The sequence below is a fragment of the Pogona vitticeps genome, chromosome 4, assembly GCF_051106095.1.
Source record: "Pogona vitticeps strain Pit_001003342236 chromosome 4, PviZW2.1, whole genome shotgun sequence".
NCBI lineage: Eukaryota > Metazoa > Chordata > Lepidosauria > Squamata > Agamidae > Pogona > Pogona vitticeps.
In genome coordinates this window covers 171,193,420-171,210,525 of record NC_135786.1, presented here as the reverse complement: position 1 = coordinate 171,210,525, position 17,106 = coordinate 171,193,420, and the positions used below count along the sequence as shown (strand labels likewise).

The 17,106-nt window shown below is 41.7% G+C and overlaps 1 protein-coding gene across 1 annotated transcript; it reads right to left on the bottom strand.

Moving 5' to 3' along the window:
• Positions 1-277: 277 nt before the first annotated feature.
• On the bottom strand, positions 278-1,876 carry LOC144589115 (endogenous retrovirus group K member 5 Gag polyprotein-like). Its single transcript, XM_078393082.1, has one exon. It carries the CDS (start codon positions 1,874-1,876, stop codon positions 278-280), a length of 1,599 nt encoding a protein of 532 aa, XP_078249208.1.
• Between the last annotated feature and the right edge of the window lie 15,230 nt (positions 1,877-17,106).

Genomic DNA, 17,106 nt, shown 5'->3' with positions numbered 1-17,106 from the left:
AAACCATCTGGAATAGGACCTGGAATGTTGACCAAAACAGGAGTGAGCAGATTTGGGATGTTAATGTAGGAATGTTCCATCGTTTGCACAATCATGCCTTTGTCAGATGTAAGGGGAGAAGCAAGGGTTTGCCAACTCCATTTGGCAGCTTCCCGTCTCAGAGCTACATCTAAGCAGTCTTTCGCAAAAGGTGGAATATAATCCTGCCGGTCAATCCTCGCATTTAAAGAATAGCCAGCACCATTCTCATCTAGATTGGCATTGTTGATGATGGCCCCTAATTCTTTGGGCGGGCCTGGGGCTGGCCCGCTTTCTGGTTTCCCTGAATATTGTCAGTTTGACCTAGGTTGTCAGAGCGGGAACGGCATTGATTAGCCCAGTGATAACCCTTATGACAGATGGGGCATTTTTTAGATGGTCGAGCCACGCCCTTGGGGGCCGAACGACATTGAGCACGGAAATGTCCCTCCTTTCCGCAAGAAAAACACTTCCTACCTGCCACTGGGTTAGTGGCTACTTGGGCAGCTGCTAGCAGATGTGCTTTGTAAGTATGAGTTCCAACATTCTGACATACACGCAGCATATCTTGGATGGTCGTGTCACCCTTGCTGTAAATGGGGGTAAGCGCCGATCGGCAGTCATCATTAGCATTTTCAAAAGCTAATTGTTTAATAAGCATGGAGCGGGCGTTGGGGTCTTCTACTTGAAGTTCTAAAGCACGGTATAGTCGGCTCACAAAATCAGAGTACACTTCTTTCGCCCCCTGCCGAACTGAGCCAAAACTGGCAGTAGCATCACCTCCAGGTATTTTCTTCCATGCTTTAAGAACTAACTTAGCAGTCTGCTCTAGGGATACATCTGTCAGTGCCAATTGCTGCTGGTTGGTTTGATACTGACCTTCCCCAGTCAACATGTCCCTGTCTACTAGCACTATAGGATTGGCATGTTGATTTTTTTCAGCTTGTGCTAGGGCAAGGTGACGCCATTCCTCCATAAGGAGCATATAGTGGGCCGGAGGTAAAAGCGATCTGACCACAAGTTTCCAATCATTGGGGGTCAGATTCTGTTCACTTAAATTTTCAAGCAAAGCTTTAGTATAGGGAGCATGGGGTCCATTTTCTTTGATGCTGTGGAGCAAATCTTTTATCACTTTCATTTGGATAGGCTCATATCTATCAGGTACAGGTGGTCTGCCAGCTACACCAGGGTCATTATCATCAGCACCGGGAATAGGTGGTACAGCGGGTCGTCCACGAATAACAGGAAACGCTGATAAGATAGAGTTATCTGTAGCCCCAGCTTCACAAAGGGCAGCTGCAAGGGATCTGGAAAGCATAGTAGTGTGCCCATGGGGGGTTGAACCTGACGCAGAGGGTTTAATTAGTACTGCCTTGTTATGTTCATCAGTGGGAAACAGATCAGGGCTGGAGTCCTCATCATCTCTCAACAGTTTATCTGGAGGTTTTGGTGGCAGCCGCCCCTGGTTGTAATTTGGTGGCGGCGGTGCTGAAGGCATGAGATTTAAAGGTTGAGGAGGCAAGATTTGAGGCAAGGGAGGATAAGAGCTGTTCCCAGATGCTAGTTGTTGACTAAAGAGAATGTTATTTGGTGTAAGTCCCTTTAAACAAGCTCGGACCTTACACCAGGTAAACAGAATTCGAGAAGACACTTTTGGATTGCCTTGAAAATTCATGCCAATTTTTGTCCACTTTTCCAAATCAAAAGTTCCAGATTCGGGTACCCATGGACACATATCGCCGATAGTCCAAACTAGGGCTTCGACTTCCTTTTTAGTAGCAGAGTGTCCATTTTCCGTTACAAGATAGTAAAGATCATCAACATATTTAGACTGTTGAGGAGACAGTGAAGAACCCATAGTTTTCTAACTTTGAGAGGATCACTCACCCGGGATCTAAAAAGATGCGAGGCGCGCGCTGTAATCCTTGCCGGACGTGGGTGAGGGAGTGACCTTCCACCGGTCTTCTTAGCTTCTGGGAGCCTCACGCTGAGAAGCAGGCCTCACGCTGAAGTAGGCTGCACACGCTGGAGTAGGCCTCACACTGTGATGTAGGCTTCACACAGTGGAGTAGGCCTCACACTGTTAAGTAGGCCTCACACAGTGGAGTAGGCCTCACACTGTTAAGTAGGCCTCACACAGTGGAGTAGGCCTCACGCAGGGCACCACTTGTTGGAATCCGGCTCCAACAACCTGTGGTGATGGGAGAGGTCCCTGAAAGGTTCCGGAGGGAGAGACCTCTGAAATAAGGAGACTGCAGTTGAATTGTCTGGTTCAAAGCGTGCTCAGGATCATTGGCTGAAGTTGCTGTTCAAATGGCTCAGTGATAATAGCTCTCTGTGAAGACAGCTCAGCTCTCTGTGATATCAGCTCAGCTCTCTGTGATATCAGCTTCCCCAATGATGCCTGGCACCTCCTTTTATTCTCTTACCGGTTACATAACATCAACTGTCAGGTTTACATGAGCCAATAGGACGCTCTGCTCAGTAACACACCATATTACATCACATGAGGAGATCAACATGGTTCATACAACATGGATATTAACATGACAAGAAATACCTTTATATGTTTAGCTATGGCATACATTCCCACAGCAACTTCTAATCCCCTCTATGTTACCAACCATGTTACCTGGCATATCTCTCAATAAAAACTGTTCTGGAGTTTCAATTTCATTCAATTGCTGTTTAGTCTCTAGTGGTTTCCCCTTCATCAGGCCTTCTATCTGTCTAAGTTTCTCATCTATCTACTGAAATCCTCTTATTATTGTCATTCGTATGCCCAGAAATTATCACAGTGTTCTCAGAATCCACACAGTCCAGCCAAAAGAGGGCCCAAAGTAAGCATCAAACAGGGAACCAGTCTCTCCTAAAAAGAAAAACCGTCGTAGTCCTGTAATAACTCCAGATCTGATTTTCTTCGGTCCTCCGTCTGTTCTGTTGAGTTCCTCTCGCTGATCAGCTGATAGTTTACTGTCGTTTCCCGTGGCTTTATTCTTCCTTCCAAAACCAAAGACGCTTCTGTTATCAAAGTCCCATTCGACTGGCTTCTCCCACTCTTCAGTCTATGTCGCCACACTGATGATTCATCGCCTATTTTTTTATTCCCAAAAGCCTGTGCCTCCTGCTTCAAATATAAGGTTTTATTTTCAAAGTCCACTCAGCTAGTAAGCAAAGTCCAGATTGCACAGCATTGACAATATTTCAGTCCCTGTTGAGTAGTATTTCCTCTGGGATTTTTTTTTTTCCAGAAACACAAAAATTTTCTCGCAGTGTATCTAAATGACCTTGGCCAGCTTGCTAATTATACACTTGCTATTTATCAGACAGTTTGCTTTGGGGGAAAAAAAAACAAGCTGGCATGCCAGCTCGCCGCTTCCTCACTCCTTTTGGTCAGGTATTTTCACTTTAGTTTCTTCAACATATTAATGAGGTTATTCATAAATCAAAGGCTTACTTTGCTGTTGTTTCTGTTCTCCTTCCTCGGGAAATTGGGGGTGGAGTTTTCTCACAGCTTTCTGCCATAAGATATGGCCTCCCATCTCCGGTCTGCGCGTGGGTGAATTTTCAGAGGGAATAAAGACCCGGTTGCTGCCAAATCTTCTACCTTCTGGGCTCACTTGCTTGGGGGAACCTCTCCTGGTCCCCCTTCCATTCCCCCTTTCTAGGGGGACAGCAGAGCTGTCTCCCGGTGCTGCTGGCTTCACTACAGTCAAGCTCTGCCTCTCTGACTGGCTATCTGAAAGAAGACTGTGAGGGGTGCCACCTACAAATCCCAGGTCAAGAGGGCCACCCATGTTTGGAGTGAACATGGCCTTTCAAGAATGCTGTGAATGTTATGTGGAAAAATCTGTTTTAAAAAATCCCTTTATATTATTAATTTGGTTGCTTACAGAAATAATGTGCTCTGTCTCACAAACTGAATTTTGGGCTAAATAACCAATCTTATTAAATGTTTAGGATCATCTGAAAAGGCCTACCCTTATTTTAAAAAGCTATTGAGAAAATCAGATAATAGCTTTCTAAAGGATGTGTTAGCAAGTATTAAAGCTCTGAATTATAAAAAATTCTGTCTCAAGATTGTAATATTGAATAAAAACACTTTTGAAGGGCTGCCAGTTTCTGAGTTAAATATGTATTGCCCAAGGCGATACCTATTTGTATACTATTTGTATACAATATACTATTGCAAAATAGTATATACAATATACTATTGTGAAATAGTATATACAATATACTATTGTGAAATAGTATATTTTTAACTGTTTTACTTTACAGTGTTTGATGGAACCTGCCCGGAGTAGACTTTGTCTAAAAGAGTCGGGTAGAAATGTAATAAATAAATAAATAAATAAACAAACAAACAAACAAACAAACAAACAAACAAACACAATCACCATTGAAATAAAGACGGATCAGAACCAAAACTCCCCACTGATGAGGGTGTATAATAGATATTGTGTAATATTTTCCCCTGTGCACCCACCTCAGTGGCCACCACAAATATGAACAAGGTATGGTACAATAAATGGTCTTTATTAAAAGACAGTATTTTACAAGGGTGTTGTAAAACATACATCTAAACCTCAGGGGTTGTAGAAACACATGAAATACAGGATACCTTTACAAGCAACAAATCATAGGCATCCTTCAGTCTCGAGAGACTACGGTAACATGCTCTGAATCGAGGAGTGTCCTCTCCAGAGCATGAAGCCTGGGTAAGGTAATATGGAGGATAGGCTGTTACCCAAGCAGCAGATCCCCCCTCTCCACATTGCTGAAATGGCAACAAATGCTATTTATTAAAAGACAGTATATTACAAGGGTGCTGAAAAACAATAATCTAATCCTCAGGGTTAGTAGAAACACATGAAATATAGGATAGATTTACAGATTGTATATTCCTGCAGGATGGTTTCTCATCATCATAATCCTGAGCATTCTCCTGTGGGTGAGAATGGGACAACATTTTAGTAAGATTTTTAATAAACACCACACCACCACACCTAATGTACCCCATAACTATGCCTTTTAGAAAATTGCTCTTACCTGTCTGACTTGGTCCTCTGCATCACTCTCAAAGCCTCTTCCAGCATCAGATCCTCAGGGCTGTTGGCAACCCCCGCAAAGCCCGGTTTCACTAGCACAGCCATCCATGTCCTCTTCCGATTTCAGGGCATCACCAGTTGGCTTCTGTAAAGCTTTTTTTGACTATTGTCCATAATCGCACTCAAGCTCATCATCCTCATCATCACCCCACATCAGGGTGCAGGCCGGCCTTCTTGTGCTTTTCGGTTTCTGCTTTGGCTTTGCAATAAATACGAATATGTCTTCTGTAGACGTGCAATTCTTCTTAGATTTTTCTGCGTCTTCAGGCAGCATCTCACTGAGACTTGCAGGGGGTCCTAAGGGGCACAGGGGCTTGGAAAAACCCACAGGTTCATGGTAGTAACCTTGGGGGCACAAGCACCTTTTGGCTTTCACCAGTGCCTTTTGGCTTATCCTAGGGAGCTGGTTTTCCTTGTCCTCCATCTTCTCATAGCCTCGCCAGTCCCTGCAAAGAGTTGCAGGAATGCACAGAAGGCCCCCAAAACAACCACTGTGGCATTCCAGCAACCACTGTGGAGGTTCAGCCCCAGGCGGCCTAAGGGCATGCCAAGGCATGCCCTATGGCCACCCCTTTTCTATCCAAACCCCTCCAACCTCTCCCTATTGGCCTACAGGGCCTGGGAATGACACATTGCTTCAGGGGCCAATCCTGAGGCTGCACTCTGGTCACGGGGGACCCCTGCATCTATCAATCCCTCCTACTCATTTAGGCCCACAGTGGCCTCGCCAACCCCCCAACGTCATCCTAAAGCCCTACCCACCCAATTCTTCACCCTTTGTCCTGCCTCACAGGGGCGGCACAACTGTCAAAATTGATTTTGATGAGGGCTAGGTATTCTTACTACAGTACTTGTATTAACCTCCTTCAGCTACAGCCACAACATACAAAAACATTCCAGCCAAATCAGTCTGAGTTGCTGTCACATGATTGTTTAGGATTCAAATGCCAGATATGGAAATTAAGCTATAACTTTCAACAGCTTGCAACATGTTGACCTCAGTGATTAATATAATAGTTTTTATGTTCAGATTTCCATAAAATATTATCTTGTCAAATTTGCATCAAGTTTCCTCTTATTTTTACATTATTTTCACACTCTGTTGTGGACATGATCCAGGATAAACTAAATGTTTAAGTCTCTTTTTTTTCCATGGGGCAAGACAATGTGGATGCTTAGCTATAAAATTAATGTGACAAAAAAAGGAATTTTCATTGGATCATGCCCTATATATTTTATAACATGCATTATTTATTTTCTATACATACTCTCTAAGCTGGAATCACAAGGTGTGCGAGGTGATGCAGGCAACTAACGTTGATCATTCATATCATTTATCTGATAGATCAGAATACACTGTGGCCTGCTGTGTAAATTCATATTTTGGCACTCTTTAAAAAGTGGATTATTATTGACCCAATAGACCATAACAGCTCCAAAGAAGCCATTACTGTCTATTGTGTAAATCCTTCATGGCACATGTTTTATTGACCCTTTGGAGCCATCATGCTCTGTCTTGTCAATCCGGCTGCCACACATGTGTAAAATGTCTGTGTGCCTAAGATCTTGATGAAACTGTAATCATATGATTGGTGCAGGCTTTCCAACACCCATCCACATCCCTAAGCAATGTTAAAGAGCTATTTCCAATCTATTTCTACCCACCTTGGAACACATCTATTGTCCAGTGGATTTTAAAGAGTGATAGAAAGAGAAAAACAATGGAAACTGATGAAAGCATTTTAAAGAAAATGTCACAGCAAACCACATGGTTGGAAGTAAATACTGTAGATACAACAGTGTGTATAGGGGAGTGAACTATAAGTCTTTAAATGGCAGAGCTGTTTTGTTTGTTAATTTGTTTTAAAAAATGCTTTTTTTGCACTTCCATTAAAAAGGGCAGAAAGCATGAAACAATTATTAGTGCACCAAAAACAATGGCAAAACAACGATAGTAGGAGAGTGAGCAGGGGAAAATGTATAATCCAAAGGAAACAAACCTGGAACTAGATTAATCTCTTTGAATGTTCTAAAGACTATGTAGGGAAAAAAGGGAAAAGGGCTCATGCAGTTAGTATTGGATGGGAAATTTCCTGTAAAAACCATTTGCTGTATAAACCCTGTCTGGACCCTATTTTGTGCATATCATTTCATGAAATTAGTGGGAGCTGCGATCATAGAAAGAAATCATGTGTCTCATTCTGAACATGTTGTTACATACCATCAAGTTGCCTCTAACTTATGGTGAACCTATGAATGAGTGATCTTTAAAATACCCTACATTCAACAGGCCAGCTCAGCTTTTGCACACTCAAGTCTGTGGCTACCTTTATGGCACAATCCATCTCATATTTAGTCCTCTTCTTTTCCTGCTCCCTTCAACCTTTTGCAACAGCATTGCCTTTCCTAGAGAATCTTGCCTTTTCATGATATGCCCAAAATATGGTAGCCTCAGTTTTAACATTTTTGCTTCCAGGGCAAGTTCAGGCTTGATTTGTTCTAGGACCCACTAGTTTGTGTTTCTGGGAGTCTGGGGTATCCGCAAACATCTCATTCAGCACCATATTTCAAATGAATCATTTTTTTCTTGTCACCTTTCTTTACTGTCCACCTTTCACACCTGTATATAGTAATCAGAAATACAATAAAGGGAATGATTTTGGCCTTGGTCTCCAATAACACGTCCTTACCCTTGATGATCTTTTCTAATTCCTTTATTGCTTGCTGCCCTCCTGAATCTCAGTCTTGTCACAGAGATGTGGCTGTAAAAAAAAAAGGCTAATGTGATTTTAGGATGCATTAACAGAAATATACTCTAAAAATCCCATGATATTCTACTAGTTCCACCTCAGCTGGTTAGGCTTCCTCTAGAGTACCCCTTCACGGATTGCTGCCTTGTTGTGGCAAAGGGGCTTCAGTAATTCAGAGAAGCTATGGGCTATGCCGTGCAGGGACACCCAAGATGGGCAGGTCATAGTGGAAAGTTCTGACTAAATACGATCTACCTCGAGCAGGAACTGACAAGCCACTTCAGTATCTTTGCCAAGAAAACTCCATGGACAGAAACAAAAGGCTAAAAGACATGACGCTGGAAGAGGAGCCCCTCAGGTTGGAAGGCGTCCAACATGAGGAAGAGTGGAAGACAAGTACAAGTAGCTCCAGAGCTAATGAAGTGGTTGGGCCAAAGCCGAAAGGACACTCAGCTGTGGACATGCCTGGGAGTGAAAGGAAAATCCAATGTTGCAAAGAAAAATACTGCATAGGAACTTGGAATGTAAGATCTATGGACCTTGGTAAGCTGGATGTGGTCAACAGGAGATGGCAAGAATAAACATTCAGTGAACTGAAATGGACGGATGGGCGAATTCAGTTCAGACGATTATCATATCTACTATTGTGGGCAAGAATCCCGTAAAAGAAATGGAGTAGCCCTCATAGTCAACAAAAGAGTGGGAAAAGCTGTAATGGGATATAATCTCAAAAATGATAGAATGATATCAATATGACTCCAAGGCAGACCTTTCAACATCACAATAATCCAAGTTTCTGCACCAACCACCAATGTTGAGGAGACTGAAACTGACCAATTTTATGAAGACTTACAACACTTTCTAGAACTGACACCAGTTCTTCTCATTCTAGGAGATTGGAATGCTAAAGTAGGAGTCAAGAGATAAAAGGAACAATAGGTAAGTTTGGTCTTGGACTTCAAAATGAAGAAGGGCAAACACTAATAGAGTTTTTCAAGAGAACAAGCTGATCATCACAAACACTCTTTTCCAACAACACAAGAGATGACTTTATACATGGAAATCACCAGATGGGCAATACTGTATCTCTGCAGCCAAAGATGGAGAAGCTCTATACAGTCAACAAAAACAAGACCTGTAGCTGATTGTGGCTCTGATCATCAGATTCTCATAGCAAAATCCAAGCTTAAATTGAAGAGAGTAGGAAAAACCACTGGGCTAGTCAGGTATAATCTAAATCAAATCCCTTATGCACAGTGGAAGTGAAGAACAGATTTAAGGAACTTGATTTGGTGGACAGAGTGCCAGAAGAACTATGGATGGATGCTCATAACATTGTCCAGGAGGCAGCAACTAAAACCATCCCAAAGAAAAGGAAATACAAGAAAGCAAAGTGACTGTCCAATGAGGCCTTACAAATAACAGAGAAGAGAAGGGAAACAAAATGCAAGGGAGTTAGAGAAACTTAAAGAAAATGAAATGCAGACTTCCAAAGAATAGCAAGGAGAGACAAGAGGGCCTTCTTAAATGAACAGTGCAAAGAAATAGAGGAAAATAATAGAAAAGGAAAAACCAGAGATTTGTTCAAGAAAATTGAAGATGTTAAAGGACAAAGATGGTAGGAACCTAACAGAAACAGAAGACATCAAGAAGAGGTGGCAATAATACATAGAGGAATTATACCAGAAAGATCTGGATGTCCCAGACAACCCAGATAGTGTGGTTGCTGACCTTGAGCCAGACATCCTGGAGAATGAAATCAAGTGGGCCTTAGAAAGCATGGCTAACAACAAGGCCACTGGAGGTGATGGCATTCCAGTGGAACTATTAAAATCTTAAAAGATCAAGTGAAGGCACCTGAGATGAGATGTATTTTGAGACCCACACATTGCAGAGCCTTCAGTTTTTTGCTTTCGTGGCATTCCTCTAAGGTTTGCACAAGTAAGCATGCCCAGCATTTCTGTAATTGTGTTGAAATCACAGCCACTGTCAGCCTACTGTGTGATAAGGAACTGCCACAGACATTTACAAGGATGTTCATGGGGATCTGGGTCCATTGAGGATATTTCCTATAATCATCTTGTTCCTACGAGATGGAACATGGTAGTATTTGCATCATCTTGTTGCCAGATATGATCACAGTTAAATAAGGGCAAGGAAGCATAACAGAGTTCAGAGCCTTGGCATCTTCTATGTCTCTCACAATGTATTACAGGTCAAGAATATAGGTCACACCTTCTCCATGTGTTACAAATGTTTTCCATGACTCCAGTTTTAGCTATCAAAGCTTTTTTTTTCTTTTTTGCATTTCAGATCACAGTTCTCACTAACTTTGGCCCAACTCCACTATATCCACAGCTCTCTCCCTCACTAATGTGAAACCTGGGTAGCATTTGTTCAACCTTTTACTTTTAGCTATTCCTTCCTTTTCCTGTTTGTCACGTTGGTATGCCCAAAATCAACATTTAGGCCATAAACTCCTTTGGACGGGGATCTGTGTTCCTCTTTCTTTGTGAAGGTGCTATTAAATAATAATTGCCACATAAAAATATTTGGGTGGTGTCCCCATGAGTTTAGGAAATTTCCAACCAAACTTTTATTTAAAAATCAAACTTCACCATAGAGTAAGCAAATAGACACTCTTCTTCCCACAGTGTTGATTCTATTTCTTGTCAAATCCTTCTTTTCTGTGATCTTCTTTTTGAAAAAGTAAAAGAGTGCTGCCCCCACACTAGATTTATCCAGAGATAAGAAATAGATTTACCTGGGGTAACAAGCCAGTGTTAACCTCCCATGGATAAACGGACTCCTTTATGAGGAAAGCAATGTATAGATAAAGGCAGAAGAAAGACAAAGAAGCACAGATTTTTGCCAATTCTTACTCCAACCCATATTCCTCAGAGCATCTGAACACTCTCCTGAACAGTCTTCTAACCCTACAGAACAGATTTTCTGGAGCGCATAAGCTGCAGCAGGGGGAGATGAGCAAAAATTGCATTCCTACCATCTGTGCATAGGATCCTCCAGTTTGAGGATAACTAGTGGGTTATAGTATGTGACTATGGACATCCAGACTCAAATCATATACAGTCATAAAGCTTATTGTGTGACCTTGAGTTTGTTTCCACCAGGGATGTGCTCTTTCCTATTTTTGGAATGTAATCCCTAGAATTCACCAGGAATTCCCCAGGAGGAATTCTGAGAGGTGCAACTCAGAAATATGCAGTAAATCTGCAGGCCAGCTTTCTGGTTATTTACTTCTCTTGCCACTTTCTGCATCCTGCTCCTATTTTCAAAAACAAGGAAGCTCCTGAGATACTACCTAGGAGTCATAGTTCTTTAGGAGGTGAGCCTACAGAGCAGCCAGTCTAAATCTCCCAGCATGCTTCATGCTCAGGAGGGCCCATCCTGACTGTTCAGTCACACAATGGTTGACACTGGGACCAACCCTGAAGACTTCCTAGTTTGGTGGAACCTATCAGCGCCAAAGCTTCACTGACAGTCTGCAGATACCAAGGGCCAGCTCCATGACACAATGAGGAGGAGCAGTCAGACTTTGTGGACATGTAATAAATAAAAACATAATAATATGGAAGAAAATGCTCTGAAGATGTATTTACCTAAATTTATAACAGGTTGCATATATATCCACACATTTGTTGTTTAGTCGTTAGGTCGTGTCTGACTCTTCGTGACCCCATGGACCAGAGCACACCAGTCCCTCCTGTCTTCCACTGCCTCTGTCCACACATACACAAACACATTTATGAAAACCATGAAAGAGCTTGACCTGGCTCTTTCAAAATTATGACAGCTACATCTCTTTATCCTTTATTTGCTCATTGAAAGCCAATGGACTTTAGTCAGGTGTGAACAAATATACATTAGCTGCTAAAATAATTCCATTTCTTCTCAGTCCAGTTCCTATGTACACCACACACCAAATGCTGGATTAGTTAGTTCTCCAATAAAAGTGGCATATTTAATATTTTCAAATCCTAAGAGAGTTATGTCTTCTTGTTTAATTTTAGGTATTTGACTTAATAGCTCTTTTTCTTACATTCTTACAGATTTTCAGCTAATTATTATTTATCTACAGCTTTTATTTAAATCTGTATATTACTGTTATACCAACAATCTCCAAAATATTAATCTCTCTTAACCAGACTCTTAAAAAATACATATGCACATATTTGAAGAAACAAATCTTGCCCATAATTAGGATTATAGCTTTATACTAACACCCACACTCTGTATTGAATGTTTTAAATCTGAGAATCTTTCCATCTTGAATATGAAAAAAAATGTTTGCATCTTTTCAGCACTGGTCAGGCCTCACCTGGTTAGATTTGGTCACCACTTTAAGAAAGATGCTGAGAAATTGGAATAAGTTCAGAGGAGGACAAAAAGAATTATCAAGAGGCTTGAAACCAAGCCCTATGAGGAAAGTCTGAAACAATTGGGCATGTTTAGCCTTAAGAAAAGAAGACAGAAGAGTGATATAGTAACACTCTTCAAATACTTGAAAGGCTGTCACACAGAGGAGGGGCAGGATCTGTTCTCAATCATCCCGAAATGCAAGACACAAAACAATGGGATCAAATTGCAGGAAGCCAGATTTTTATTTATTTATTTATATCCCACCCATCTAGACAAAAGTCTACTCTGGGTGGCTAACAACTAGTTACAGTACAACAAATTCATAAAAAACAATAGCAATATAAAATAACAACAGCAACATAATATGGTACAAGATGTCAAAGTAAACTAAGCAGTGACAGGAGGGAAAGCCTGCCTAAAGATCTGGGTCTTGAGCTTGCTCTTAAAAACACTCAGCAAGGGAGAAAAGGAAATTTCTGGGGGTAGATTATTCCAGAGACGAGGGGCCACTGCCGAGAAGGTACGGTTTCTTGTTCTTTCTCTCTGGGTCTCCCTTGGCATCAGGCACCTCAGCCGCCCCTCCTGGCTAGAATGAGTAATATGGGTAGATCTAGGCGGGAGAAGGCATTCCACCAGATATCGAGGTCCAAAACCATTTAGGGCTTTATATGTCATCGTTAATACTTTGAAATCACTGTGGAATTGAACAGGCAGCCAATGCAGAGCAGCCAGAATGGGGGAGATATGTTGATGTTTTCTCACCCCAGTGAGAAGTCTAGCCGCCACATTCTGCACCAGCTGTAATTTCCACATCAGTCTCAAAGGCAGCCCCATGTAGAGTGCATTGCAGTAGTCTAATCTCAAGACTACAAACACATGGACCAAAATGGTAAGTGACCCAGAATCAAGACAGGGACACAGCTGGGCAATCCGCCTAAGATGGAAGTAGGCAGTGCGGACCACTGATGCTACCTGTGTTTCCATGGTAAGCACTGGATCCAGATGGACACCCAAGCTGCGAACCTCAGTCTTCGTGGTGAGAGTCACCCAAAAAAAGGTGTGGAAGTTTCCTAAACCACTAATGTCAGGGCCACCCACCTTCAGGACCTCTGTCTTGTCCGGATTCAGCCTTAGTACATTCTCCTGCATCCATTCAGTACAGTCTCCAGGCAGCGCTAAAGGGACGAAATGGCATCCACTGTTGTAGGAAAAAAGGAGATGTAGAGCTGGGTGTCATCAGCATACTGATGACACAGAGCCCCACATCCCCTGATGACCTGACCCAGCAGCCTCATATAGATATTAAACAGCACTGGGGAAATAATTGAACCCTGCAGAACTCCACAATTGAGGCTCCATGGGGCCAATACATTATCCACAAGCTGTACTCTCTGGGGACAGTCCTCCAAGAAGGAACGGAGCCAGGCAAGTGCCAGACCACCAACCTAACGCCGAGAGAGGCCCGAAAGGAAAAGACCAGAATCCGGGCCTTCTCGGCGGTGGCTCCTCGCCTTTGGAACAACTTGCCCCCTGAGATTCGCGCGGCTCCCTCGCTGGACATTTTTAAGAAACAACTAAAAACATTGATGTATAGGCGGGCCTTCCCAACAGAAAACCCTTGACGATCTTTTTTCTTATTCTGTTCTTTATTATTATTATTTTTTATTTAAGTTTCTGCTGTAAAGTTTTAAAATTACATTGTTGTTTTTACTGTAAGCCGCCTAGAGTGGTCTAATATGATCAGATAGGCGGGATAGAAATAAAATAAATAAATAAATAAATAAATAAATTCCCAACTCGGAGAGCCTCCCCAGGAGGATACTATCGTTGACAGTATCAAAAGCGGCTGAGATATCGAGGAGGACATTTTGCCCCTGTTGGCTCCCTCAACAGGTCATCCAACAAGGTGACCAATGCTGCTTCCATACCATGTTGAGGCTTCAAGCCTGACTAGAATGGGTCCAAGGCATTGGTTTCATCCAAAAGGACCTGAAGCTGCGCAGCCACCACCTTCTCCACCACTTTGCTAATGAAACATTGGCGACAGGCCTATAATTACCAGTGTCATCTGCCTCCAAACTTGGTTTCTTCCTAATTTTGCAAACATTTTGGCTGAATATCAGGAAAAACATCCTAACTGTTAGAGCAGAAAGACAGTGAAATCAATTACGTCAAGAAGTGGTGAGTGCTCCAACACTGGAGGTATTCAAGAGAAATTTAGACAACCACCTGGCAGATATCTTTTGATTTCCATTCCTGCATCGAGCAGGGAGTTGGATTTGATGACCTTGTAGGCCCCTTCCAACTTGACTATTCTATGATTCTATGAAAAAATGTTTGTAAATTCTTTTCAAATATCTACAGAAATGATCCATCCCTAACTGTTAGGTACGTTGTTACATCAATAGGGAACAGCAATGTCCAGACTATCACCACAGAAATGAGTCAAGAAGTGATTGTTAGTTGCATGCTACTTCAGGCTTACAAGTCACAGGCCTCTTTGTTTTTTGGCTGCACCCGTTAGAATTCTGCCAGGTCGTTACCGTCCAAAAGCCTCATCTCTAGTAACAATCCAAGGTTTGGTAGGAAAGCTGTAAAACTGCTTGTGGCAATAAATCAGGACATAACTAGTTTTAAAAACCCTACAAATATGATTATAATGCTGATACACGCATAGACTTATGTCTTAAATATAGGTAATCATCATTTTGACCTCTTCCATGGTATAATGTATCTTTAACTCACCACAAAAATACACATTTTACTTTTTGACATTTTGAACTGTTTAGGGGAAAGACTCTTCAAACCTACCTGTGCATTTGTTTGTGTTCTAGGGATGCAGTCACACATTCTCTCTCTCTCTCTTTCCTTTCCTTGGCAATTTTCTGAGTCTTGCCATGCTAAGACTCCCAAAAGACTTCCTCTACGTTAGGCAAGATTTCCTGGCTTCCCATGAAAACAACATCCTATTTGACAAGTTGCACTATGTTCTATACCCCTTGGTACTGTTTTTCCTCTCTTGTTTTGTTTTTCACCCATTCTCTAAGAGAAATTGTTAGATTATGAACAGTGTAGTGTCCTTTCTGGTAATCCTCTGCAGGAAAGATGTTGTTCTATGTGGGTACTATAACATTCCCGCACAGCCTGGCATTTATTCAGCCCTTTCCAAGTGAATCCTGTGCAGGAAAGGTGTCATTCTGCACAGGAATATGTCGAGTTTGGCATACTTTTTTTAAAAGGAAAAAATAAGTACAAGACTTCTAAGAAATCCCATGAGATTTCCCACAATTGTGTATTTTTGTGTGTGGGGGGGGGGTTGTTTGTTTTTTGTTTTGGTTTTTTAATGTGCACAAGAATATGGCTGTGTTAAGAAAAAAAGAAGGGATTTTTGTCTCAATTTTTCACCGATAGCATGATGTAGTGAGATTCACATCTTTTGTACGTTCTTATCTCTGCTAAGAAAACAGCTGTGTATAAAACTTGCATATGGACGTCCAATCTCATTTGGCAAGCCACACCATGTTCTACAACATTTGTCAATGGAAATAGGTACATGTGTTTTATTGTAAGAGAGGGAGTATTTTATCATGTTAATTACTGAGTAAACATGTGCTAGCTGCCTTAAACAGAGTCCAGTATCTAGCTCATCATATTAAACAATTTTGGAAATTACAACTTCAGAATATTCACTTCATAACTATGCTTTTCTTCTCAAAAGTAAATGTCACTGACTTCACTGGGATTTACTCCCAGGTAAATGCATACAGATTACTACCTAAAGGGAAAATCAATTTATTATCTCCAAATAGAGTAGACACATTGGATGGTTGGAGTTTAAGTCAACATGTACATAAAGCTCATATATTCATATTAGCCAATTCTAATTAGAAGAAAGAATCAGTTTATGCAAGGGGTTGTCAAATAGTTGATTTCCAAGGTTATTTTTTTCACCCTGTGGTCACATCTCACTGCCCCAACAAAAAAATAAAACAAAACAAAAAGATGGGGTTCCGATTAAAAGGAAAACAATGAATTGCTATTTCTGGAAATGTCCAGGAACAATGATAAATCTTGTAAATAGGTCACAGGCCCCACCTCTGCATGGCTTAATCTTCAAAAACCTGCACTTTTTTTCAAAACTGGACGCAGACTTCTGAGGATTCAAATTTTTATAATTATTTTTTAGTGATGCACAAAGCATCTAAAGCAGGGGTTCCCAACCTTGGGCCTCCAGATGTTCTTGGACGTCAACTCCCAGAAATCCTAGCCAGCAGAGATGGTGATGAAGGCTTCTGGGAGTTGTAGTCCAAGAACATCTGGAGGCCCAAGGTTGGGGACCACTGATCTAAAGGATGAGAGAAGTTGAAAAATCACCCCTGGACCCACTGAAGTTGCCAACTTCTAATACTGTATAGCAAAGGCTTTATCATGTGCCAGCAGATCTCCATTACACAACTGATCAGCCAATCAGTTGTGCATCCAGTCTCAAAATTATTAGAATATTGGGCCCCCAACAGCGAGCCTCCTGAAACTTGGAGAATACAGTACTTGCACAATTGCCAATCCAAGTGCATAATGTAACAGGATACTGGCCTATGTATTCCAGACAATGCAACTGTCTACTTTTGCACATGTTGTGCTTCAGACATGAATGATCATTATTTGATTTCTGCAATACAGTGGCAATTTGCAAATGTGAATAAGGTGTCTTAGCTGGAAACCTTCTAAATGACCTCAGGTCATTTGAAACATAAGGCTGGTATCCTGTGGTGAATTTCAGAGTCATAACAAGACATGGCATAGGCAGCTGCAACATGAGTGGAGCTACAGAAGTTTAACGTCTTGTGCAG

Bases quoted from the DNA above. Each gene is read 5' to 3' on its own strand.
- LOC144589115 (XM_078393082.1), bottom strand. From the start codon at position 1,876: ATGGGTTCTTCACTGTCTCCTCAACAGTCTAAATATGTTGATGATCTT.